General features: G+C 43.6%; 2 protein-coding genes across 4 annotated transcripts in view; both read left to right on the top strand.

Annotated features, from left to right (window-relative positions):
* Window positions 1-10,483, top strand: part of LOC143286957 (uncharacterized) — a 14,664-nt gene extending 4,181 nt beyond the window's left edge. Inside the window, exons 5-7 of the mRNA XM_076594930.1 lie at window positions 1,825-1,918; window positions 3,796-3,948; window positions 7,611-10,483. Coding sequence (XP_076451045.1) covers window positions 1,825-1,918; window positions 3,796-3,948; window positions 7,611-8,450 — 1,087 coding nt within the window. The 3' untranslated portion in view covers window positions 8,451-10,483. The remainder of the gene's footprint in view (window positions 1-1,824; window positions 1,919-3,795; window positions 3,949-7,610) is intronic.
* A 5,518-nt stretch (window positions 10,484-16,001) lies between these two features.
* Window positions 16,002-25,000, top strand: part of LOC143286550 (uncharacterized) — an 11,403-nt gene continuing 2,404 nt past the window's right edge. Inside the window, exons 1-5 of one of the 3 annotated variants that reach the window (XM_076594161.1) lie at window positions 16,002-16,305; window positions 17,944-18,144; window positions 19,191-19,352; window positions 20,238-20,555; window positions 21,565-21,828. In XM_076594161.1, the coding sequence (XP_076450276.1) occupies window positions 16,278-16,305; window positions 17,944-18,144; window positions 19,191-19,352; window positions 20,238-20,555; window positions 21,565-21,828 (973 nt within the window). In that variant the 5' untranslated portion in view covers window positions 16,002-16,277. Of the gene's footprint in view, window positions 16,306-17,943; window positions 18,145-19,190; window positions 19,353-20,237; window positions 20,556-21,561; window positions 21,829-25,000 lie in introns of all 3 variants that reach the window. The other 2 variants (XM_076594162.1, XM_076594160.1) reach the window with 2 other exon arrangements.

The raw sequence follows: 25,000 nt of genomic DNA, 5'->3' as shown, positions 1-25,000 counted from the left end.
CTTTCAACCTGAGGGTCCCGGGTTCGAATCTCGGTAACGGCGCCTGGTGGGTAAAGGATGGAGATTTTTCTGACTTCCCAGGTCAACATATGTACAGACCTGCTTAGTGCCTGAACCCCCTTCGTGTGTATACGCAAGCAGAAGATCAAATACGCACATTAAAGATCCTGTAATCCATGTCAGCGTTCGGTGGGTTATGGAAACAAGAACATATCCAGCATGCACACACCCGAAAACCGAGTATGGCTGCCTACATGGCGGGGTAAAACGGTCCTACATGTAAAAGCCCACTCGTGTACGTACGAGTGAACGTGGGAGTTGCAACCCACGAACGAAGAAGAAGAATTTATTTATTTATTTACTTATTCATTTATTTTTGTCTTTGATGTAACTATACTGAATGACTATGAGACTTTGATCATTGCGTGTATATAGTTGCAGTTACTGAAAAATAGATTCACGTCAACTTAGCTTTTTAATATCTTATGTCTTTTATGTATTAGCTTTTTAACATTTTATGTTTTTATGTATTCATAAACATGGAAGGCGGCAGAATGGTTTAAGACGCCCATTTGCCGATACAGAGTCCGTGAGGGTCTGGGTTCGAATCACGCTCTCGCCCTTTCTCCCAAGTTTGACTGGGAAATCGAACCAAGTATCTAGTCATTCGGATGAGACGATAAACCGTGGTCCCGTTTGCAGCACGCACTTGGCGCACTGAAAAACAACCCATGGCAACGAGAGTGTTGTCTCTCTGGCAGAATTTCATAGAAGAAATCCACTCTGATAGGCACACAAATACACGCGCGCGCACACACACACACACACACACACACACACACACACACACACACATATATATATATATATATATATATATATATATATATATATATATATATATATATATATATATATGTATGTATGTATGTATGTATGTATGCACAGACTAAGCGCGTTGGGTTATGCTGCTGGTCAGGCATCTGCCTAGCAGATGATGTGGTGTAACGTATATGGATTTGTCCAAAGCAGTCACGTCTCCATGAGGACAACCAGAACTGAAACTGATGTATTCATATAAATTGACTGTGATTCTCGTGCACAGAGTTATTAAAAAAAAAAAAAATAAAAAAATAAAAAAGTATCGTGTGTTCTGTAATCTATACTTTATTATTTCTATGCACGAGAATCACAATCAATTTATATGAATACATCAGTTTCAGTTTTTAAGTATCATGTATTTTGTACTCTTCGGCCCAACACTTTGCTTGTATTAGAGATTGACATATTTACAGTTGGGCCAAGAGCAAAGTAAGAGCTTCCCATTGCAATGGGAAGTGATTTACAGCTCAGAGTTTTGTGAAGGACTATGACTCTCAAACCAGGGGGCCTTGGGGGGCTAGCTGGCCTTGGGGAACCATCCCAACACTAACTGTCCTAAAACCCTTTTGGCCAAAAGAGTGAGGATGTAACTTGGGCAAGACACTCTGCACCATAATCAAATTCTAGCCCAGATAGTCGGGACAGCAGTTACCTCCTCTGTTGTTCTGACGGTCACAGTCGAACACGACTGACTATCATACATTATGTAAGTCTCCACACTCAGCTCTTTCAAGTCTGACTTTAAAAACCACCTCTTCCCAAAACAGCATCCCTTCCCTGCTTCTTCCTTGTCTTCAGTTGTTGGGTTTTTTTTTCCAGTTTAGAGTTATGCATGCGTGTGAATGACTGGTGCGAAATTGCTTTGCTTTGTCTCTGCGTAAGATACAGCGCTATATAAATACCATTATTATTATTATTATTATTATGATGTACTCTACACAGATTCCTCACAATGGTGAACACGCTGTACAATGAAGGCGGGGGCCATGTGCTCATCCACTCCGAGCAGCTTTATGTGGCTTTTTTCCATGAACAGGTAGGCGTGGGGTGGGTGGGGTATAGCTTTATATATATATATGTGTGTGTGTGTGTGTGTGTGTGTGTGTGTGTGTGTGTTGTATAAAATTGCAAGCACGTTTCTTTGTATACACTGAAAAAAAAACCCAAAAGAAAACAACAACAAAAAACAAACCAAAAAACAACGAAAAATGAGTTCATAAAACTGACACATAAATAAAATCTTTAAAACAAAATGCGGGCATTGAAATGAGACTCACTTTGATGGAAAGAGTCCGTAGTAAATGTCTTATTTTTAGAGAGTCTTAATGCACACTCATCCATCCACACACGTCCCTCCCTCCACCACCCCACCCCACCCATCGAACATGCATACATCCGTTCATTCATCCACCCAACTTCATCCATCCATACATTCAGTCACCACACACCCATCACCCACCCTTCTACCAAACACCGTCCACCCGTTATCCATCCATCATCCGTCCACGATCCATCCATAAAAAAACACCGTCACCATCCACCCGTTATCCATCCATCATCCGCCCACGATCCATCCATAAAAAAACCCCACCCAGTCACCATCCACCCGTTATCCATCCATCATCCGTCCACGACCCATCCATAAAAAAACACCCAGTCACCATCCACCCGTCATCCGTCCACGATCCATCCATAAAAAAACACCCAGTCACCATCCACCCGTTATCCATTCATCATCCGCCCACGATCCATCCATAAAAAAACACCCAGTCACCATCCACCCGTTATTCATCCATCATCCGTCCACGATCCATCCATAAAAAAACACCCAGTCACCATCCACCCGTTATCCATCCATCATTCGTCCACGATCCATCCATAAAAAAACACCCAGTCACCATCCACCCGTTATCCATCCATCATTCGTCCACGATCCATCCATAAAAAAAACACCCAGTCAACATCCATCCGTCATATTCATCTTTCCATCCTCTCATCATTCATCCGTCCACCCATCCATCATATATCCATTCTTCCATCTGCCGCCGATATCTTCTCCCCCTCCACTAGACCTTTAGTGGTGGTCTGGACGCTAGTCATTCGGATGAGACGATAAACCGAGGTCCCGTGTGCAGCATGCACTTCGCGCACGTAAAAGAACCCACGGCAACAAAAGGGTTGTTTCTGGCAACATTCTGTAGAAAAATCCACTTCGATAGGAAAAGCAAATAAAACTGCACGCAGGAAAAAAAAAAAAGAGTGTGGCGCTGTTGTATAGCGCTTTCCCTGGGGAGAGCAGCCTGAATTTCACACAGAGAAATCTGTTGTGATGAAAAGAAATACAAATACAAAAATATATCCATTCTTCCATGTGCCCACCATCCATGCAGTCTAGTCATCACCCACCCTTTTGCCATCCATCCATTCATCCACCACCTTCTACCCAGTTGTTCACCATTTCCACCATCCATCCATCCATCCACCCACCCACCCGTACATCTACCATTTATGAATCCACCCTTTTTTTTTTTTACGCTTATAGTTGACTTCATCATGTTTTTGCGCTTATACATATTGTTATTAGTAGTAGTAATAATTCTTTTTTATGTATTTATCTATTATTTATTTACTCTTTTTTTTCAAGGCCTGACTAAGCGCGTTGGGTTACGCTGATGGCCAGGCATCTGCTTGGCAGATGTGGTGTAGTGTATATGGATTTGTCCGAACGCAGTGACGCCTCCTTGACCTACTGAAACTGAAACCATCCAGTCACCACCCACCCATCCATCGACTTGGTAGATGTGTGGAGAAGTCTAACATAGAAGATGCCATGTTTTCGAAGCGCTTGAAACCTGCACCCCAAACCCCCCTCCTAGAACAGAATGGGATACTCCTTCCTTCCACATCCTGCAGGTGGATAACCGTCTGATGGACCTGATACCGGACGGTGCCATGTTTGACGAGAGGTTCCGTAAGAGCAGTGTGGACGACACGCACATCTCCCTCCAGGTGATGCCTCCCAGCCAACGACCGAGACCTCTCAGCTTCCTCAACTTCCACTCCACGGTAAATGGGCGACACAGTGCAGCACCGTGCAGTACAATACTGATTACACTGTATAATATAACGCACTGTGGGGTACAATGCAATATAGGACAGTAAAATACACTGCAGGATAGAGCGGTACTGTACAATACACAATAGGACAGTGCAATACAGTACAACACAATACACTATAGGACAGTACAATACAATACAATACTGTGTAGGGCTATATAAGACAGCACAATGTATAGTACAGTACAGTAAAACACAACAGTACAGCACAATACGCTATATTCTACAATGCAATACAATACCACATACTATAGGACAGTGCAACACAGTACAATACATAGTTGACAATACAGTACAGAACAATACATTATAGGACAGTACAGAAGAGTATGATGCAGTATAGTACAATACAGTACAGTATATTTCAGTACATTACTCTGTATAATAAAAAAAAAATGATAATCATTTTAAAGTTAACACTGTCGGCTCAGTTCTAGATGATGGCAGTGCTCGGCTTGCTTTGTGGTTCCTAGTCTAAAAACAGAAACACTTTAATATTTAGGTAAGGGACATTCCATTTTTACTGCAGAGTTGGTGACCATCCTAATGATCTGTGAAACTGCATGTTCGGTGCATATCTGGTATGCATGTGTGGGTGTATATGTAAATGTGTGTCTTCATGTTTTACATCTATTTGCTTATTTATCATCATTGTTATCTTATTTATTTATTTATTTATTATTGTTATTAATTTATTATTATTATTATTATTATTACTACTACTACCTTTTTTTTGTCTTTTGTTTAACATTATAGTTATTATTTATTTATTTATTTGTGTAAGCTTATCTATTATTTATTCACTTTTTTTCCCCTCAAGGCCTGACTAAGCGCGTTGGGTTACGCTGCTGGTCAGGCATCTGCTTGACAGATGTGGTGTAGCGTATATGGATATGTCCGAACGCAGTGACGCCTCTTTGAGCTACTGAAACTGAAACTGAAACCTAATGGCATTAGTTGGTGGCCATTCTAATGGCATTAAATCGTCTTGTTCAAATGCCAATAATGATAAGTAACATCCTTTTTGTGTTGATTCCCAGTCAGCTTTAAAACGTTTGCGCCTTTTTCAGAATAACCAGAGAGAAGATTTATTGTTTGAAATTAAGTATTAATTATACTTCCTATTTATGAAAGGTGCAAATGTTGATTTTCATTGGATACCGTCACATACTCAATTTCTATATAACGACCAAGCAGACAGAGCAGCAAAAGGGGGAGCAAAGAATTTTTAACAGGTAGCATAAAAGTATATAGCCCATTGTAATACCAAGAAATGAGTACTATTCTAGAAAGAGACTGTTATAAGTGCTTTCATTCAACTCTAAAACCTCGCCAGTGGACTCTGGTCCGATTCGCAGACCGATACGCTTAATTTTAGAACCATTATCCAATTCATTAAGGACTAAATATCACCCTAAAGTCAAGTGCAAGTGCAATAATGTGACAGTTCAACACTTTTTTTTTTCTACTGTGATTTGATGATGCCTTACCTGCACGAAAGTGTTTCATCACACATTACTGATGGTTATGACTTTTTGCGTTGGTTACCAGTCGTTTCGCTTGTTATTGAAAGAAGTCAACGTTTTGTAATTGTACTTAAAATATTCATTTCAAATTCCATCTTCCATCTACCCAGTTTCCTCCAATTCACCGTTCATTCCCCTTTCACACTTCTTGTAAACGACTCAAATGTAAAAATAGATACGCTAACAAAATGTCGACAATCACCAGTATGTGTGATTGGACATTGAACAAAATTCCTCGTCAACTGTAGTGCAGTACAGGACACTATGACACAGTCTGGTACAATACAGAACAGTGCGATACGGCACTGAACTGTGAGGTACGGTATGGTAAGGTACGGCACGGAATACTGCGATACGGTAGAATAAGACACGGTACAGTAATTATATAAGCACAGGACACGATACCATGCAATGCAATAGAATTCTGTAACAGTACGAGACGTGATACGATACAGAACACTTGTCCCGATGGTCATTGCTGATTCTAAACGATGCGTATTGTATATACACAAGGAAAAACAAACTTATTAGCTATCTTATAAAATTATCTTGTGGCAAAAACGGCAATTTTGCAGCTGCGAATTGAGCTGAGCAAATGGCAAGTTGTGTAAGCCCATGATTTCAGTTCCTACTCCTTTCAAAACTAAATCAGATTTTTTTTTTCTCAGTGTTATTTTCCGTAACTATATAAGTACCAATTAGAGCACAAGAAAAGTGTATCATTTCTTTAGACATTAGACATAAAGTGTAAACTGTAGAAACCTTGTGAGCATAGTTTAAAGAAAGGCATAATTTCAGTTACTGAAACATTTTCGCCTTACAGTGTAACCATACGAAAGTTGTGAGAAAAGTCACAAGTGAGGTGCTCATTTCTTTAATGTAACCGTAGCACTTTTGTTCCCGATGCATTGCATTGTATTATGCTGTGTTGTTTTGTGTTGTATAACTTTTTGTAAAAACAGATTTTGCTGCGTAAAATTCGGGGTTACTCTCACCAGGTAGAGCGCGTTGCAACGGTGCAGTGCCACACCGGAAATATGGCTTATTGCCCAGCCCTCCAGTAGTGAGTCTGTGTTATAACCCGGTGTTCGGCTCTCTCTCTCTCTCTCTCTCTCTCTGTGTGTGTGTGTGTGTGTGTGTGTGTGTGTGCAATTTTAACAAATTCATTTTCTCCTGAAATACTTTGTCTGCCAGTACCAAAATTGCTTTAAACAGTAGGGAAATCTTCACAGTCATACCAATATTATATTTAAGTCTTTTGAAATAAGCTGTGTTTCCGGATTATGAACGGTTTATTTTGTTGAGGTTCGATCCTCATTAAAAAGAATCCATAATCCTGCTTCGCAGTTGCCTGAAAGTAGGCCATGTTTTGGGGTGGTTGTTGTTGTTTTTTTAGCAAACGGCATGACAACTTTTTTTTTTTTTTTTTTTTTTTGGTTCGCATTAATTAAAAGAAAAGAAAAGAAATAAAATTCTGGACAGAACACATGCAGTGTAATAACTACTTCACCGACGTGTTTTCTGCGTATAAATACTTTAAGCTGGATACTGAATTAACTATAATGAACATAAAAGAGAAATTAAATAGACCGTGTCTTAGATTCCGAGTGTAACTAAGCCTGTCGAACATGGATCTCCGCAGATCTAGAGAAAACAGCTACGTGTTGCGGTGTACTTGAAGTAATAGCATCGTCTTCTTTACCACGGACTTCAAAGATAATTTCTTAAATGCCCGATATATACCAAAACGATATGATTTAAACAGCGTTATCACTTCGAATATTGCAATCGATTTATCACACTTAGAAAAACATCATCTAATGTTGAACGTCATTCATGGATGTGTAATAGCACTGTGACTAAGACTGTTTCTTTCTATCTGAACGTGTTTTTTTTGTTTGTTTGTTTGTTTTTTTGTCTTGTTTTTTAACCCATAGCTTTATAATAACAAATACAGAACTCATTTTAACTTCTTTTTTTTTAAAGTGTATGTCATATGTAAGTCTTCAAGGCATTGTTTCTCTTTTTTGTGTGTGCTGCCTGCAAGTGCCTATTGATTTCCTATCAAATGTCCTCCCGTTGCAGATCTCTTTGCACAAAGGACGCGCCAAGCCGGACTACCTGCAAATGAAGCACCTCCTAATGCGAAGACACCCCCAACCAACCCTCCAGCCCTCTCCGTTCTCCAACCAGAGACTGGTGAAGGACCAGGTCTTCCCCTTCACTGAGACCAGAAGCCTGCAGGCTAAGGTTGCCATGGAAAAAGACCTGAGAAACGCCCGAGGGGATTCCACAGCAGAGAAACTGCTGAACCTCTGTTGGGAAGGCCTGGACCTGCCAGACTTCATCTCTGGCTTCAGCAAGCAGCAGGAAGGTGGCAGCTACTGTGTGGGGATCCAGGAGGACAAGGAGAAGACCGGTCAGAGGTGGCTGCCCGTGGAAGGGACGGAAGGGCTCTGCCAGCTGCTCGGGATGGAGATGAAGCTGTGGAAGGACAAGGACAACCCCAACGTTCTGTACCTGGCTCGAGACGAGCACGTTCCGCCCTACGAGAATCGTACGGGTAACTACATCCTCCGCGGCGTTTGTCTGACCCGGGATGAACAGCTAAAGTTTGAATCACTTCTGACTGACAGAATCACGTCCGGAATGTCACTGTACCCAGTGCCGGCTGTTGACTCTCCTCCTCTGGTAGAGTGCCTCTTTCACCCAGTGCTGGAACTGGTGGATGGGCAGCAGATTCACAAAGATCTGTGTGTGGTAGAAATCCGGGTGCGTTACTTCCAAGGTGTGTGTTTCCAGAACGCGGAAGGCCCAGAGGCGTACCGTTGCGCAAGGCGATTAACCCCCCCTTTGCGTGACCCAGTCCGAGTGTCCTGTGACGAGTGCTGCATGAACCTCATTCACTCAACCCTGCACCTGTGATGGTCTAGGTGTTAGCTTACACCAAACGCTCCCTGTAGAAATGCTGGGACAAATAAAAGTGACTGAAATGGCAAAGAAAAGGAACGCGCAAAAACAACAAAAACAGCATTGTACAACATGGCATAGCGCAGCACAACATAATGCAGAATGGCATGGCATAGCACAGCACAGCATGGTGCAGAATGGCATGGCATAGCAGAGCACAACATAGTGTAGAATGGCATGGCATAGCAGAGCACAACATAATGCAGAATGACATGGCATAGCACAGCACAACATAGTGCAGAATGGCATTGCAAAGCACAGCACAACATAGTGCTGAATGGCATGGCATAGCACAGCACAACACGGTTCAGCACAACAAAAGCAGCGTTTCAGGATCTGTGCGAACCTTCAAATAAAACAAACCTTTTTTTTTTTTTTTTCCATAAGGTAAACTGTACGCCCAAACATGGCTTCAGACTTTTTGAATAACCATGTGAACTACAATCTATATCATTATCCTTTGACTAGCAAAACAAATCCCTTTTTTCCGTTTTATTTCATTGGCTTCTTCTTACTCGTTAAGTTTGAAAATGAAATATGTCACCACCACCATGCCCGCTATAATATGATGATGACGATGATGATAATAATAATAATAATAACGCTACTACTACTACATTTATATAGCGTTTTTGAAGCTGTCAAGACGCTTCAGAACAACCTGCCAGTCAGACAGAAAGGACACACACACACACACACACACACACACACACATGCACGAAAACACGCGCGCCCGCCCACACATGCATGTATGCAGGCATGCACGTACACAGACACACAGAAAAAAACCCAAAAACAAAACAAAAACAAACAGACGTAGATCTATGGAATGAAGTGCCTCAATCATGTAGAGAAAGAACGTTGTTAGACTTGTTTTAAAGAATGTGGGTAAGGGACTGTGATGGACTGGAAAAAGCAGTGAATTCCAGGTTCGTACAGCTGAAGGGTTAAATGCTCTCTTGTTGAGATTATCCATGTTGAACTGAGGAACGCTGAAGATTGTCATTAGCGGAAGTGCGGAGAGGCCATCTTGTGATTTCTTTTAAACATTAGCACACACATTATTTACCACAAAAGAGCATGCACTACTTTTGTTTGTAAATTGTCAATATGGATGTGTGTTATTTAGGTGTTCGTAATAAACGTAATCGCGCATGTTGAATGGGTTTTTTTTGTTTGTTTGTTTGGTTGGTTGTTTTTTTTTGTTTGTTTGTTTGTTTTTTTTTAAGTCTGTTGTGGAATGAAGGAGGAGGACAATTTTCAGCAGAATGAAACACACAGATGAAGTATAACTCACTGTAAATAGCATGACAGGAAGCTGCATCAGACGCATCAGTTGAACAATCTTAGTCTCTCTCTCTCTCTCTCTCTCTCTCTCTTTTTTTTTTTTTTTTGTCTTTTTGCTGCAGCTTTTAGAGGCACACTGGAGAATCGGTTGGGTTGGGTGCTTATTCTGATGCAGTGTTCACCAGTGAGCAGGGTTCGAAGCCCCGTTTTGGTATGGTGTCATCATTCTGATTTTCCTCACGTCCACTCATGTACAGTGAATCATATCAACATTACAACTTTGAATACAAAAGTATTGTTCGCTTTAAGATCCTGTCAAGCAAACCCCACCCGCAACACATACAAACGGACACAGCCGTACAGTCAGGAAACGAGACGAAATAAAACTGACAGGGAACTTATTCTGCAAAAAATAACACATCGTCAAAAAGCACAGTGCAAATGCCGATGTGGTGATCAGAGTGATAAGTAAATGAATGATATACACTATTATCCAGTGTTTCATAAACATTTTCAAAATTATACAGATGTGTACAAATCACAAACCATTCACCTGTGAACATTAGACAAAATTCCACTCCACTGTAAATATCACAGACAGATATAATTATTGTCTGTCATGGAGCGAATGCAACCGTGACTATGTATGCCATTGTTTTATCGGAAGGAAGTTGGATTTTCTTATGTTGCCTCATAATGTACTTAATAAATACCATATTGTAGACTGGAGTTGGTCTGGGTTGGGGTTTGTTTTGTTTGTTTTTTGTGTGTGTGTGTGTGTGTGTGTGTGTGTGTGTGTTTTGGTTTTCCTTTCTTTCAATATGAGGTTAAAGTATTCCACAGAGAGAGAGAGAGAGAGAGAGAGAGAGAGAGAGAGGGAGAGAGAGAAACTGGCGTTGTGCACATAACCAAAAGATTAGTTTGATTTTCGTTTATTCCGTTTGTCAGTCTCTCAATGGGAAGAAAAGACGGGGAAGGGGTAGAGACAAGGGGGTCCACACTAGATCTGCTAGCCAGATCAAACATCACGGTAACATTCCAAGTTGTGCCCATCCCACCAAACCATCCCACGATGGCAAGCTCGTCATGTCTGCAGCCAACACAACCGGACCCCTTGACTGCGTGGAGTAGAGAATGAGGAAGTGTGTGTGGGGGTGGGGGTGGGGGGGGGGGGTTCAAGGAGGGGGGGGGGGTGTGCCACGCTTATCTGCTCAACCTCAAAGGACGAACTTTGGAAGGAGTGGGGAAGGGTCCAGAGACTTCTTCTTCTGCGTTCCCCGTGATCATGGTCTCAGACTTGCAGTCCTATGCTGGAGATGAAGGTGGTGGTCTTGATGAGATCTTCTTTGGTGCCCCAGAGCTTTTCTGCCAGTGTGGCTCCATAGGGCCACTGCTGCGTCCGTGCATCTTGATACAGGGGGCAGTTTTTGCCTCCCTGTATGAGACTGGCTGGTTTTGTCTGCTCCAGTCTGCTGCCAAACTTGGCCAGTCTATCCGCCTCCTCGTTTCCTGCCAGACCACAGTGGGCAGGGATCCACTGGACAGCGATGTGTGGTCCAGAGACGAGTAGCCAGATTTGTGCTGAGACGCTACCGGAACACCTCGAGTGTAACAGCAATGCTACAAGACCTTGGATGGTCCGGTCCTCCCTGCAACAACGCCGCCAAACAGCCAGACTGACCATGCTGTATAAAATCAAGCATAATTATGTAAGCATGGATTCACTGAAAGAAAAAACTGGTATCACCACCACCACGGCAGCGACGCACCCACACTGAGCAGCTGGAGCAAATCTTCTGCAAAACTAAATATAGGCAGGCTGGTTTCCTCCCACGTACCATCCGGGATTGGAACGCCTTGCCCCAGAGAGTCGTGGAGGCTAGCTCAGTCGACACCTTTGTGTCGATGGTATCCAGGATATAAATACCAGAATATACCTTTTTTTTTCTTTTTTTAAAATTTTTTTTTAAAGAAACCTATGTAGACCTAAATGTATCTTCCGCATACCCCCTTTTATTTAGTGGTAGAATAGTCAGGTATTGACTGTGACTGTGATCACTTTACGGAAGGAAGGAAGGAAGGAATGGAGATGAAAAGATGGGGGTGGTGGGGTACCCGAGGGGGATGGGCAAATTGTGGCGCCCAAGTTCAAAGAAGGAGCCACTGCGGGGAAGGAGATAGGACGGAGAGTTGGGAGGTGGGGGAGGGGTGGGTGGGGTGAAGGGATGGGTGAAGAAAGGGAAGGGAGACAGGGTGGGGGGTGGTGGTGGTGACACTGCTTGCACACTATGACAATTATTAGTATTATTGGTAGTCGTATCATCATTACTATTACTATCATTATTAAATTAAAGACAAACGAACTATTTGTCCAACACACTTTCAGCGGATATATATACATACTTTTTTTTTCCCTCCAAACATCGGATATTTTTCAGTTTCACTTTCAAAATGTCAGCGCGTGCGGAATGACCTGAATAAGCTGTACCATGTCAGCTTTGATTTAAAAGAATAGGATAAACAGAGAGGAGACGCCTTACTCTGGCAGTGGTCAGGACCGTGAGAACCTGAAATACACCAGATTACTATTTGTTTATCGTATTGTATTGTATTGTATTGTATTTCTCTTTTTGTCACAACAGATTTCTCTGTGTGAAATTCGGGCTGCTCTCCCCAGGGAGAGCGCGTCGCTACACTGAGAGCGTCACCCATTTTTTGGTATTTTTTCCAGCGTGAGTTTTATTTGTTTTTCCTATCGAAGTGGATTTTTCTACAGAATTTTGCCAGGAATTTTGCCGGGGGTTCTTTTACGTGCACTAAATGCATGCTGCACACGGGACCTCGATTTATCGTCTCATCTGAATGACTAGCTTCCAGACCACCACTCAAGGTCTAGTGGAGGGGGAGAAGATATCGGCGGCTGAGCCGTGATTCGAACCAGCGCGCTCAGATTATCTCGCTTCCTAGGCGGACGCGTTACCTCCTGGCCATCACTCCGTTCAGTGCTGTATAAACGCAATCTTTCCTCTCGCTCCAATCACTGCAGTGGTGTTACACATCGCCGTTTATTTCCACCCCTCCTCTTCCCCCTCAAACAGAGAGAGAGAGAGGGGTGGGGGGTGGGGGGGGGGGGGGGGGTGAGACAAGACGTTTATTACAGGAAAACCCGTGGAGGGCACATAAAAAATTAACGTTACACGTTTCATGTAACTATAAACAACATTTTGGTATTGTGCTTATAACAGTTTACATTGATCACACCAACTGTTTGGCTAAGACATACATTTTTGCGGAAGGAAAGAAAAGAGGAAGAAAAAAATGTAACATACAAGACATAAAGCATTGTACAATGTATATATATCAGAAGCGAGTGGGTATTTTCCCAGACGCAAACGGGACAAATTCTCTGTGTTAAAAAATGTAAGCATGTTTACTCAAATGCATAATGTCTGTCGAGTGAAATCAGAAAGCATTCATCATAATTTCGAGAAACATGATTAGGTGAGTGAACAATTGTTTGTATTTGTAAATATTGAACGGAATTTCAAAACATTTGGTTTTTCCAAGTAAAAAAATTGGTAGATATATTTTCGTTGTCTCTTCAAAGGTTGAAATATCAAAGAGGTTATTGAATTAGTCCCCATAGTCTCTCACTCATACAAATTTGGTGCTTCATGGGGGATGTTTGATAATCTCCCCTTTTGAATAGGAAGCTTGTGATATTAACATACAAATACGGTCTTCATGGGGGATGTTTGATAATCTCCCCTTTTGAACAGGAAATTTGTGATATTAACATACAAATACGGTCTTCATGGGGGATGTTTGATAATCTCCCCTTTTGAACAGGAAATTTGTGATATTAACATACAAATACGGTCTTCATGGGGGATGTTTGATAATCTCCCCTTTTGAACAGGAAATTTGTGATATTAACATACAAATACGGTCTTCATGAGGGATGTTTGATAATCTCCCCTTTTGAATAGGAAGTTTGTGATATTAACATACAAATACGGTCTTCATGAAGGATGTTTGATAATCTCCCCTTTTGAACAGGAAATTTGTGATATTAACATACAAATACGGTCTTCATGAGGGATATTTGATAATCTCCCCTTTTTTACAGGAAGTTTGTGATAGTAACATACAAATACGGTCTTCATGGGGAATGTTTGATAATCTCCCCTTTTGAATAGGAAGTTTATGATTTTACATCCTGAAATTTGCAAATGTAGCCTACGAGCCTGTATTTCTGGCAGAACTCTATAATAATTTTCAAAACAGAAACATATCCTCAAACTATTTGTAGTCACAATAATTATGTATCTTTTCCACATCAAAGTCAGGGAACCAGTTTTGTACATATTGGTCTTTTTAACACAGGTGAACTTTTTTTTTTTTTTAACCAAGCATGTGAAATGGTGGGATAAGTTTGCTGAATCCACAATCAAACTAATATTATCCAGAGTAGTGTTAATGAAGCATGGCAGTATGAGAGAGAGAGAGAGAGAGAGAGAGAGAGAGAGACTCTTCAGCCGTTTATTCCAAATCACCTACACACGCACACCCACACACGCACACCCACACATACACACACATACACACACGCACACACACACAACAACAACAACAACAACAACAACACATGAAACGCTAAAGAATCGGGTTCTCTCTCTCTCTCTCTCTCACACACACACACACACACACACACACACACACATAATCTGATTCATTAGTCGTTCATTCGAACATACGTATAGTGTGTAATCCACCCTTTTGATCAAGGTTTACTCTCAAAGGGAATTCGAAATGGCCCTTTGAACAAGAGTCAACACCTGTCGGGAAAAGTTGCCGTGTTTTCCTTTGCGCGATTAATTAGGGGGTTGAGGTGGCGGGAAACAAAAGTCGGAAAGAGCGGCGCTCGGATTGAAGCACTCGTCGTTGTAGATGATGTTGTGGTAAGATGGCTACAGGTGTAGCGACTGATTCTTTTTCCAAGGTTATATAGCCTCCAGTGATCCTCAAAACAGAGTCGAAACCACAAAACCAATGCAACACAACATCGACTAAAGGTAATATCGTTTCAGGTTGCACGAAAATTACCGTTGAAATAAAATGCTTAACCAGGGAAATATTTTGACAGACCAAATATTCAGTTGAATGGATTGGCCAATGATCTGTCAGAATTTTTCCTCTCCCCTCTGTTCCCCCTCCCCCACCACCTTACTCACCATTCTTCTAAATTTTCTTTTCTTTTTTTCCTTCGTGTTTCTCTTCTATCAGGCCGATTACTCTGGTGAGAATAAATTTAATTTCATGTTGATATTGATATTAGCATTATTTTTCTATATTATGTTCTGTTTATGTTTTATTTCATTATTTCATTACTTACTGTTTATGAATGTTATTTGATACAATTGATAATATGGTTCATCAGCCGTCATGATAAAATTGAAGTGCAACTGTGAGCACAGTATAAGCTTTAAGCTTGTTGATGCTCTTTTGTCATTCATTGCATTGTAATCATGTGTATTGCTGAACAATTAACGATTACTTAAACCAACCAGGGAAATATCACAAAAAAGGAATAACAACAAAAAAGAAAGAGAAAAAAGAAGAAGAAAAAAAGAAAAAGTAAAGATTTTTTTTTTTTTTTTTTTTAAGGAAAAAAAAAGAAAGAAAGAAAAGAAATCGGGTATATGCCCGAATACGACGACATTGTGAGTCTGGTTTGGCAAGAGTCAGCCCAAATAGAAGGAAAGGATAATTTGTGGACATGAAGACTCCCAGCTGAAGTGTATACGGTTTGGCAAGCTGCCAGCCCACAACAACGTGCAACGCCCCCCCTACCCCCCGCACCTACCGTGTGTAGACCTACACTCTATCAGTGTCGCTTGAGTGCTTCTGAGCCGCCTGTCCCAAATCCTCCCCCTTTAACCAAACAGCATGCACACCCCACCCTCCAACACGTAGGCCTACCTTCTTTTTTTTTTCCTTTTCTTTTTTTTTTTTTCTTTTTTCTTTTAATACCCCCAAGTCTCCTAACCTGGCCGCTTGCCAGAACACATTAGACCTGCCGAAATGTTTAGTCAAGATTTCCCAGTTTGCTATTTCGAGCTTCTATCATCCGACCCAGCCCTGCGACATTCCTTTCGTACCCGTCCCCCCTCCTCTCCCTTACCCTCTCTCACCCTTTCGTCCTACATATCACTGCGTTTCCTTTCCGTCAGAGCACGACACGTTCAAGATGGCGGCCGCCGATGTCAACATGGCGTGAATCTCAGTGTCGTATGGGGTTTGGGGGATTGGTCATGTCTCGAACTCCCACCCCGTGTTCCCCTCCAGTTGTGTAGAAATGGACCAGACAAGTATTAATACGTGCGATTAAGTTAAAGACTGTGTTGCTGTGAAGAAATCTGGAGGATTGTTAGTTTGGTGGTTGTCGTGATTATTTGTGTTGTCGCTGACGCCGTAGGTTTCGATTCTGCTGCCATGGGGGGGAAAGGCAGCAAAGCGACAGGTTTGTTGTTATGGTTTTTTTTCTCTTCCCTATTGCTCCTGGCGTTCTTTGCTTGTGGGAGTGTTCGGGTAGTGTCTTTTCTTTCGGTCATCTGTATCATTCACGATTCTCTCTCTCGCTCTCACTCTCTCTCTCTGTGGCACGCCTACGCAGTCTGTGCCAATCAGGAAGCCGCTTTTTCCGTTCACGCGCGCGCGCAAACACACACACACACACACACAAAGGAAAGAGAAAGAGAGTTGTGTCCCCTGCCGCTTCCCGACCTCATCTCTCTCTCTCTCTCTCTCTGTACAATTTATATACTGCAGCCAGTAATTTGTACTTAAAAGTAAACCTGGATAAAATTGTTGTTTTTTGCAAGGGATTGCAAGAAATGAAAGACGGTCGAATGGAAACGAAAAGGATCGCTGTTGTTAATGCACACAAGTATCTTGAAATTTATTTTCCAACTGGACTCAGTTTCAATTTCGCATGTCAAGATATAGCTAACAAAGCAAAGAAAGCAGTCATTGTAATACTTCATATCTTGTACAAAATAGATTGTAGTTTGTGTATTTGTTAGGTTATAAAACTTATTTGATTCTCAAGTTCATCCAATATTGCAGTATAGAGCAGAAATCTGGGGACTGGAAAATAGTGTAGCAACATAGAAACTTAGAAACCAGCGTATAAAATGTTCTGTACATATTTGGACGAGGTGAACATTTTCACACATGAAGATAACATTGAACAGACTATTTGTCAATGAAATTTATTTCGTTCTTCAATCTTCACACACAAACGTTGATTATAAATTGGCTGAAATAAGAGCAATCCGAGATGGCGGAGTCATTTCGTAACAATTTATGACAGGGGAAGAAAGTTTCGTAGAAAATTTTGCGAACAAGAGTGAAGTGTAAAATTAGTTTGGAGATACACAAGCATATGTTACTAATAAAGTAATATCGGTGAGTGATAACATTCTGTTCGCACTTGACAGTAATCGTCTGCGAGCGATTACAATATAGGCCTACACGCATTACAGAGTTGGCCATTATGGCTGACTGCTGTTGTGCATTAGACATTAGTGTCAAGAAGTGTTGTGTTGGTCTATCTAAAAGTTTTCCGAATGTGTTTAGCTGTTGTGGTTGGGTTCTAAAGGTGCGACTGATATTCAGAAAATAGAATATCCACAAAAAGAAAAGAAAAGAAAAATAAAGAAATAAAATAAAAAGTTCGCAAATGGAATCGTCGACGAGAAAGAACGAATCGAAAGTAGTATCTACAGATCTATCTATCTATCTACAGATCTATATAATTATCAGTCAATCAATCAATAAATCTATATATGTTTGTCTGTGACTCTCTTATCAGTCAGTAAATCTATATATCTGTTTGTCTGAGACTCTCTCTCTCTCTCTCTCTCTCTCTCTCTCTCTCTCTCTCTCTGTGTCTCTCTCACTCAGGTCACACAGGTGAATGTCGAGTTCGTGTTGTGTTGGGTCTCCACCAACCATATCCAATGATCATGCTGTAAGTCGACTTCCCTTAGAAATGTATTTTGTCTTCACTTGTCATGATAGTAGGGGCGGATGACATACATCATGAAAATTATCAGTGTCAGTCCCTCTCTCTCTCTCTCTCTCTTTCTGTCATCAGCCTCGCCAGAAGAACCCCTGACGGCGTACTACGAATCCACACTCCGGGAGGATCTGCTCCACGGGATCAGGGTCAGGCTAAAGGACAAATTTAATGTTGACCTTCGGCCTCTGACCCATGAGGGTCAAGGACCGGCTCTGGACATCCGGAACGGAAGCCGCGACGACATGCGGAAACTTCAAGAGCGGAGTGAGAAAGCTGGTGAGCAAGTGAGAACGGGGAACGGGTGGAGTGGAGAGACAGGGAAGGGGGTGAGGGGTTAGAGGGAGGTGACGGTCCCTCTTTGTGTGTGTGTGTGTGTGTGTGTGTGTGTGTGTGTGTGTGTGAGCACACATCCATACCCACCCAACCACATTAACAGTGTCGTTGTTATATCATTATGATAATTAATAAATGATAGCGATACGACTACTACTGCTGCTACTGCTACTGTTTACTAATAATGATGATGATGATGAAAATAGTAATGATAATGATAATAATAATAATAATGATGATGATGATAATGGTAAAAATATTAATGATAATAATAATAATTGTTATTGTTGTTATTGTCATTATTATTGTTTTTGTTGTTATTGATACTTATGCAGCGCCTCTCTTCGACCAGAGACCCAACTCTTAAGTGTTTTACAAACACGGGGCACAGTTGCACCACTGGTTGCCGTCCAGGGTAGAGATGACTACCTGCTGCCTTTTGGCGCTCATCGTGCGTTTTCTGTGTCATTAATTTAAGCCAGGCTTCAGTCACACACACACACACACATTCTACTACAAAAAATTACCTGGGACAACTCTTGTTGCCGTGGGTTCTTTAACGTGCGCCAACTTCATATATTGCACTCGGCACCTCGCTTTATCATCTCATCCAAATGGCCAGCATGCAGACCACCGCCACCACTACCACCACCACCACCAGCACTCAAGATCTAGTGAAGGGGTGTGAACAAAAAAAAAAAAAAAAAAAAAAAAAAAAAAAGGCGAGTATGGCAGAGAGATTCAATCCCGTGACCTCAGGTTCTCTTGGACGCGGTTTACCACTCGGCCACCACTCAACCCCCCACCATCACAACCACCACCACCACCACTCAAGATCTAGTGAAGGGGTGTGAGGTAGAGAGAGAGAGAGAGAGAGAGAGAGAAAAGGCGAATATGGTAGGGATTAGTTCCTGTTCCCTCAGATTCTCTCAGGCCGTGTTTTCCCCTCGGCAACCTATCACTCATCAACACCTACCTTCTCCTCGCAGGTGCAAACCGACTGATGGTGGTGATGGTGAAGGAGATCAGTAAGGAGGAGGAGAGGGTGGACAGCGGCCGTCTGGTACAGCTCAAGTGGAGTCTGGACTTCCGGTCTGAGCATCAGAGAAGGGCAGTGTGCCGCATCCTGCAGTTTATCGGACAGCCCGGGGGTGAGCGAAGGGAGTGGTGGTCAGTGTGGGAAGGGTGGTAGGGGACTCTGCGTTGGAGGGTGTTCTCTGTGTGTGTGTTTGTGTGTGTGTGTGTGTGTGTGTGAGGATGGGGTGGGGTGGGAGGTGGGGGGTTGATGTGTGTGTGTGTGTGTGTGTGTGTGGAAGGGTTAGGTGAGCTGGTGAGCAAGAGAGAATGTGGAACGGGTGTAGTGTATGTGTGTGTGTGTGTGTGTTTGTCTGCATGCCGCGCGCGCGCACGTGTGTGTGTGTGTGAGCGTTTCCGTCCCTATGTGTCTCTGTATTTTTGTCTCGCTCATGTCTGTCTTTCTGATTCTGTCTTTCCTCTCTCTCTTCATCTGTCTCTGTTCCTGTCTCTATCCATCTCTCTATCCCTCCTCCCTACAACCCCTTACTTTTTTCCCTCCCCTCTTTTTTTTCCTCTCTCTCTCTGTGAATCTATGTCTCTGTCTCTCCCTTCTTTCCGCCACCTCCCTCCCTCCTCCCTCTCCGGTCTCTCTCCCTCTCCCTGTGTCTCTCCCCCCCCCCCTGCCCCCATCCCTCTATGTTTTCCTCTATCTCTCAGTGTCTCTGTCTCTGTCTTGCTGCCTGTCTGTCTTTCTTACTCTCCCCCTCTCTCCCTTCCTCACACACTGTCCCGTTCTGCCCCCCCCCCACCCTCCCACCTCCCCCCCTCTCTCTCTGTCATCATTGTACCACCAGATTCGCTACATTCCCCCCATGTCACACATCATCACCATCATCCTGACCATGTTCATCATAATGGTCATGATCTTCATCCTCCTCCTCCTCCTCCTCATCACCATCATCATCATCGTCTTCATCACCATCACCATCACCATCACTGTTTTCGACAAAACGTACCAGGGAGGGGAGAGACGCCCCCAGCTACTGGTCGCTTGTTCCCAGCCGCGTCCGCACAGAGCATCGCAGACTCTCAGCACAGCTCAGCAGGAGCAGCGGCATCAGCATCAGGAGCGGAGGCCACAGCCACCGTGGCGTTCCTCTTCGGTCAGGAAAACAGGGAGCAGCTGCTGGAAGACGCTGTGAGCTTCGTGGAGGAGAACTGCGGCATGGTGCTCAGGGAGGCAGAGGACGTCTCAGACTCTCCCCTGATCGTCTTCTGCAAGAACGACGGCCACGGTCTGTTTGAGGACGTGCGCAGAGCAGTCAGCATGACTCGTAGTAAGTCGTTTTGCGTGTGTGGATGTGGGTGTAGGGTGTGCAGGTGTGTGGGCTGAGGGCGGGGAGGGAGTTTGGGGGGGGGGGGTGACATGGGGAATGGGTGGTTTGTGTGTGTGTGTGTGTGTGTGTGTGTGTGTGTGTGTGTGTGTTCGTTCGTTCTTTAGTTTAGCGTCTTTTCACTGTCAGTGATATATGACGATTAAGAAAAAAAGAAAAGAGAAAAAAGAAGGGGGGCGGAGGGGGGAGAGGAGGAGGAAGGGGGGAGGGGGAGAGAAAAAAAAAGAATGTAGAAAACTACCAAAAAATACATAACTAACATGCAGTTAAATTTAACAGTAATAATTCAATAATGATAACAATAAAATTAGAAACCATAAACGCAATTCTGAAGTACATTAGAGGAATGTAGAAATAGGGCTATGAACTAATGCCTGTGAAAGTTCGACCATAAGAACCTCGTCGCCATTATTTATCCATTATTCTTAATATTCGTCTCATCATCATCATCATCATCATCGTCATAATCATCATCGTAATCACTACTGCTACTACCACCGCCACCATCACATCACTGCAACTCCTCCTCCTCCAACTACCCACCGCCCTCCTTCCCGCATCGTCACCGTCGTGATTATTACTACCACCACCATCATCACTACGACTCCGACTTCTCCATCTACCCCTCCCCCCCACCCCCCACCTCACCCCCCCCCCTCACCCATCGTTGTCGTGATTACTATTACTGCTACTACCTCTACTACTACTACAACAACTACTACCACCACCACCGCCATAACTACGACTCCTCCTCGTACATTTACACCCATCATCATCATCATCGTGATTATTACTACTACCACCACCACCGCCATCACTACTCTTCCTCCTACAACTAACCCCCACACCCTACCCACCAACCCTCTCCCCCCTCAACCCTTTGCCCCCCCCACCCCCCTGCTCTCCCCTTCCCCCCCCCACCCCCCACCTATCCATCCTCCCGCAACAGAAGGTCCCGATGTGATGCTGGTGGTGGTGACGGACAAGGCGTCCCTCTCCCTTCCTACCCTGGACCTGCGCCCGCAGACCGCTGGCTTCGGGGCCAAGGACCGCCTCCTGTGGGACCACGGGCGGCGGCGCTTCGGCGACAAGGTCAACTACGGCGCCCTGGCCTGGGTGGCCCAGTTCCTCGGGGACCAAGGGGTGGAGGTCTGCCTGAAGCTCTGCAGGAAGACCTCGTGGAGGAACAGCATCAAGAAGCGAAGAAAGCTCGTGGGTAAGAGAGAGACAGAGGGGATGGGGAGAGAGAGAGGTGGGAGAGAGGGAGGGAGAGAGATTGGGAGGGAGAGAGATAGCGGGGGAAGGGAGAGAGATAGAAGGGGGGAGAGAGGGAGTGGGAGAGAGAGGGGAGGGAGAGACAGAGAAAGGGAGAGACAGAGAGAGAGAGAGTGGGTGGTTGGGAGACAGAGAGGGAGACACAGACAGGGAGAGAGACAGGGTGGTGAGACAGAATGTGTGTGTGGGGGTATGGGGGGGGGGGGGCAGAGACAGAGAGAGGGGGGGGGGGGGGGGGGCAGAAGTATGGAAATCGAGAGATGAGTGGGCGGGGGAGACCGAGGTGTGGCAGTTTCAGTTTCAGTTTCAGTAGTTCAAGGAGGCGTCACTGCATTCGGACAAAGCCATATACGCTACACCACATCTGCCAAGCAGATGCCCGACCAGCAGCGCAACCCAACGCGCTTAGTCAGGCCTCGAGAAAAAAAACAAAAACAAAAAAAAACAAAACAAAAAAAAAAACCAACCGGGGGAATAAATAATAGATAAGTTTGCATAAATTAATAAATAAATAAATAAATAATAATTATAATATAGAAAAAGTTAGTAGTAATAATATTAGTAATACTAATAAAATGATAATAATAAAACATAAATAAATAAGACAACAATGGTGATAAATAAGCGAATAAATGTAAAATATGAAGACACACATTCACACATACACCCACACATGCATAACAGAAATGCACCAAACATGCAGTTTCACATATATGAAAGCACAGTCAGATACATATAAACGTACATGAGCTCCAACACACACACACACACATACACGCATTACCGTGCACCTCCTCTACCCCCCTCCTCCACACACTCATTTCTAGTCTAAGTATCGCAGCTTCCACGGCACACACACACACACACACACACACACACACACACAAACACACACTCACAGAGATGAACACTTACTTGTACAAGCACATATGAAAGCACAGTCAAATACATATAAACGTACATGAGCTCCAACACACCCACACACACACACACACACACATTACCTTGCACCTCCTCTACCCCCTCCTCCACACACTCATTTCTAGTCTACGTATCGCAGCTTCCACGGCACACACACACACACACACACACACAAACACACACTCACAGAGATGAACACTTACTTGTACAAGCACACACACATACGCCCATATCTCCCACCCCCAACCCCACACACGTACAAACAAAGATATATATATATATATATATATATATATATATATATATATATATATACGTTCCAATATCCTGTTGCTCCCACAGTGTAGGCATGCATACACTCACATACCTCATCCTCTACCCCACCTCCCCCCGCACTCCCACCTCCCCTCACACACACACACACACACGTACACATATCTCTCCTGACACTTGTGTACACTTTCACTCTCGCGCATTCACAAACGCACTCAAAAGCACAGACCCACACATACACACAAACACACACAGCCGCCACTGACTGGCCGCAAGAGGGATGGGAAAAGATCTCTGATGCCAAGAACGTGGCGTCTAGTGTGTTGCTCGGTCTATTGTATTTGGAAAGGCCCACAGAGACTCTGTTCCGTTTTGAAGAAATTTGCGCAATGTTGGTTTGGAAATGATGCCGATATTTGTTTGATTTGCAAAGCATCGTGCTCTACCTTTCATGTTAGACTTGCGGCCGCTCCCTCTCTCTGCTTCTATTTCTTTGAGGCGATCGATGGTGTGATGGCCTTGTACCTGTTCTTTTTGGTATTCTTTGACTTTTCTGAGGATTTCCGATTTTCCTAGATGTAGGCCGCTCGTTGGTGTTGCGTTACCAGCAAGTCTGTCAGCTCGCTCATTTCCCTTAACACCTGCATGTCCCGGGCAGTATGACCATGTGAGTTTTTTAATCTGAAATTTGCGCATTGCGTTATGCCACTCTGGGCTTCCCATTCCGTTTTCAATTTTCTGTATGAGGTTCATTGAGTCGGTTAGAATCATGGCATGTTGGTTTCCGGGCGTATGGATGGACGATAGCCACTGGAGGGCATGTGTCACAGCTTCAACTTCCATCGTTAGGCTGGAGGTTGTGACTTTGTAGGCAGCATTCTCTTCCCAAATTGTTTTTCCATTTTGTTTCGCAGTGAATCCCCAGCCAGACTAGTCTTTGGTGACTGAGCCATCTGTGTATATGATGATGTCCTCTTCTTTACTGTTTTCTTCTTTTAGCAGCTTCACTTCCGCATCAGTTTTGCCCTCTGGCCATTCCCGACAATGTCTTCCTAGAGTGGGTGAAATGACTGTGTTGAATAGATGGTTGAGGTTTTCGGGGTTTTTCTCCCATTCCTTTGATTCTTTCAGGTCTTGTAGTCGGCATACTAGCTGGATTGTGTCTTCTGCTTGCCCCATCCATGATCTTCCTCGTCCTAGACGGCTGCCTTTTGGTTCTTTGACTGCGTCATGCAGTGGGTTTTGAGGGTTTTCTAATGCTTTGAAGTAGGTCTTGACCTGTTCTAACTTGTTTCTGGCCTGCACTGAAGGAAGGTCAAGCAGGTATCGCATGGTTTCTGTGGGCGTGTCTTTTGTTGTTCCAAGGATCAGCCTCATAGCTTCATTTTGGACTCTTTCTAATTTTAGGAGGTTGCTTTGAGACGGTGTTGTTAGCCCAAGTCCGTAGTCGATCACACTGAGGACGAGTGATTGGTATAGCAGGAAGAGGTGGCGTTGTTCAATTCCTTTGGTTGCCATTGCTTTTAAGACTGAAAGGCCCTTTTTGCATTTGAGAACAGTATTTTCCGTATGTTTTCTGAAGGTCAGCATCCTGTCGAAGTGTATTCCTAGGTAGCGTAGGCATTCAGTTTTCTCAATTTGAATCCCATCGAATGACACAGAAGGTGGTGATTTGCTCGCGGTTTTGTTGTTGAGGGTGCACAGCAACGTTTGGGCTTTCGCTGGATTGATGGAAGATCCTGTGTCTTTGCACCATTGAGCAATATTATTTAGTTGTTTCTGGACGGCTTCAGTTCTTTCCTGAGCATTTTTCGAAGTTTTGAAGACCAGGCCGTCATCCGCAAGGGTAAGCACCCGAGCAATTCCATTGTTGTTTAAGTGTGGCAGAGGTAGGGAAATCGAGAGAGTGGGCGGGGGAG

The sequence above is a fragment of the Babylonia areolata genome, chromosome 10, assembly GCF_041734735.1.
Source record: "Babylonia areolata isolate BAREFJ2019XMU chromosome 10, ASM4173473v1, whole genome shotgun sequence".
Lineage (NCBI taxonomy): Eukaryota > Metazoa > Mollusca > Gastropoda > Neogastropoda > Buccinidae > Babylonia > Babylonia areolata.
Note: the sequence above shows the minus strand (reverse complement) of the source record. Positions and strands in the feature narration are given on the sequence as shown.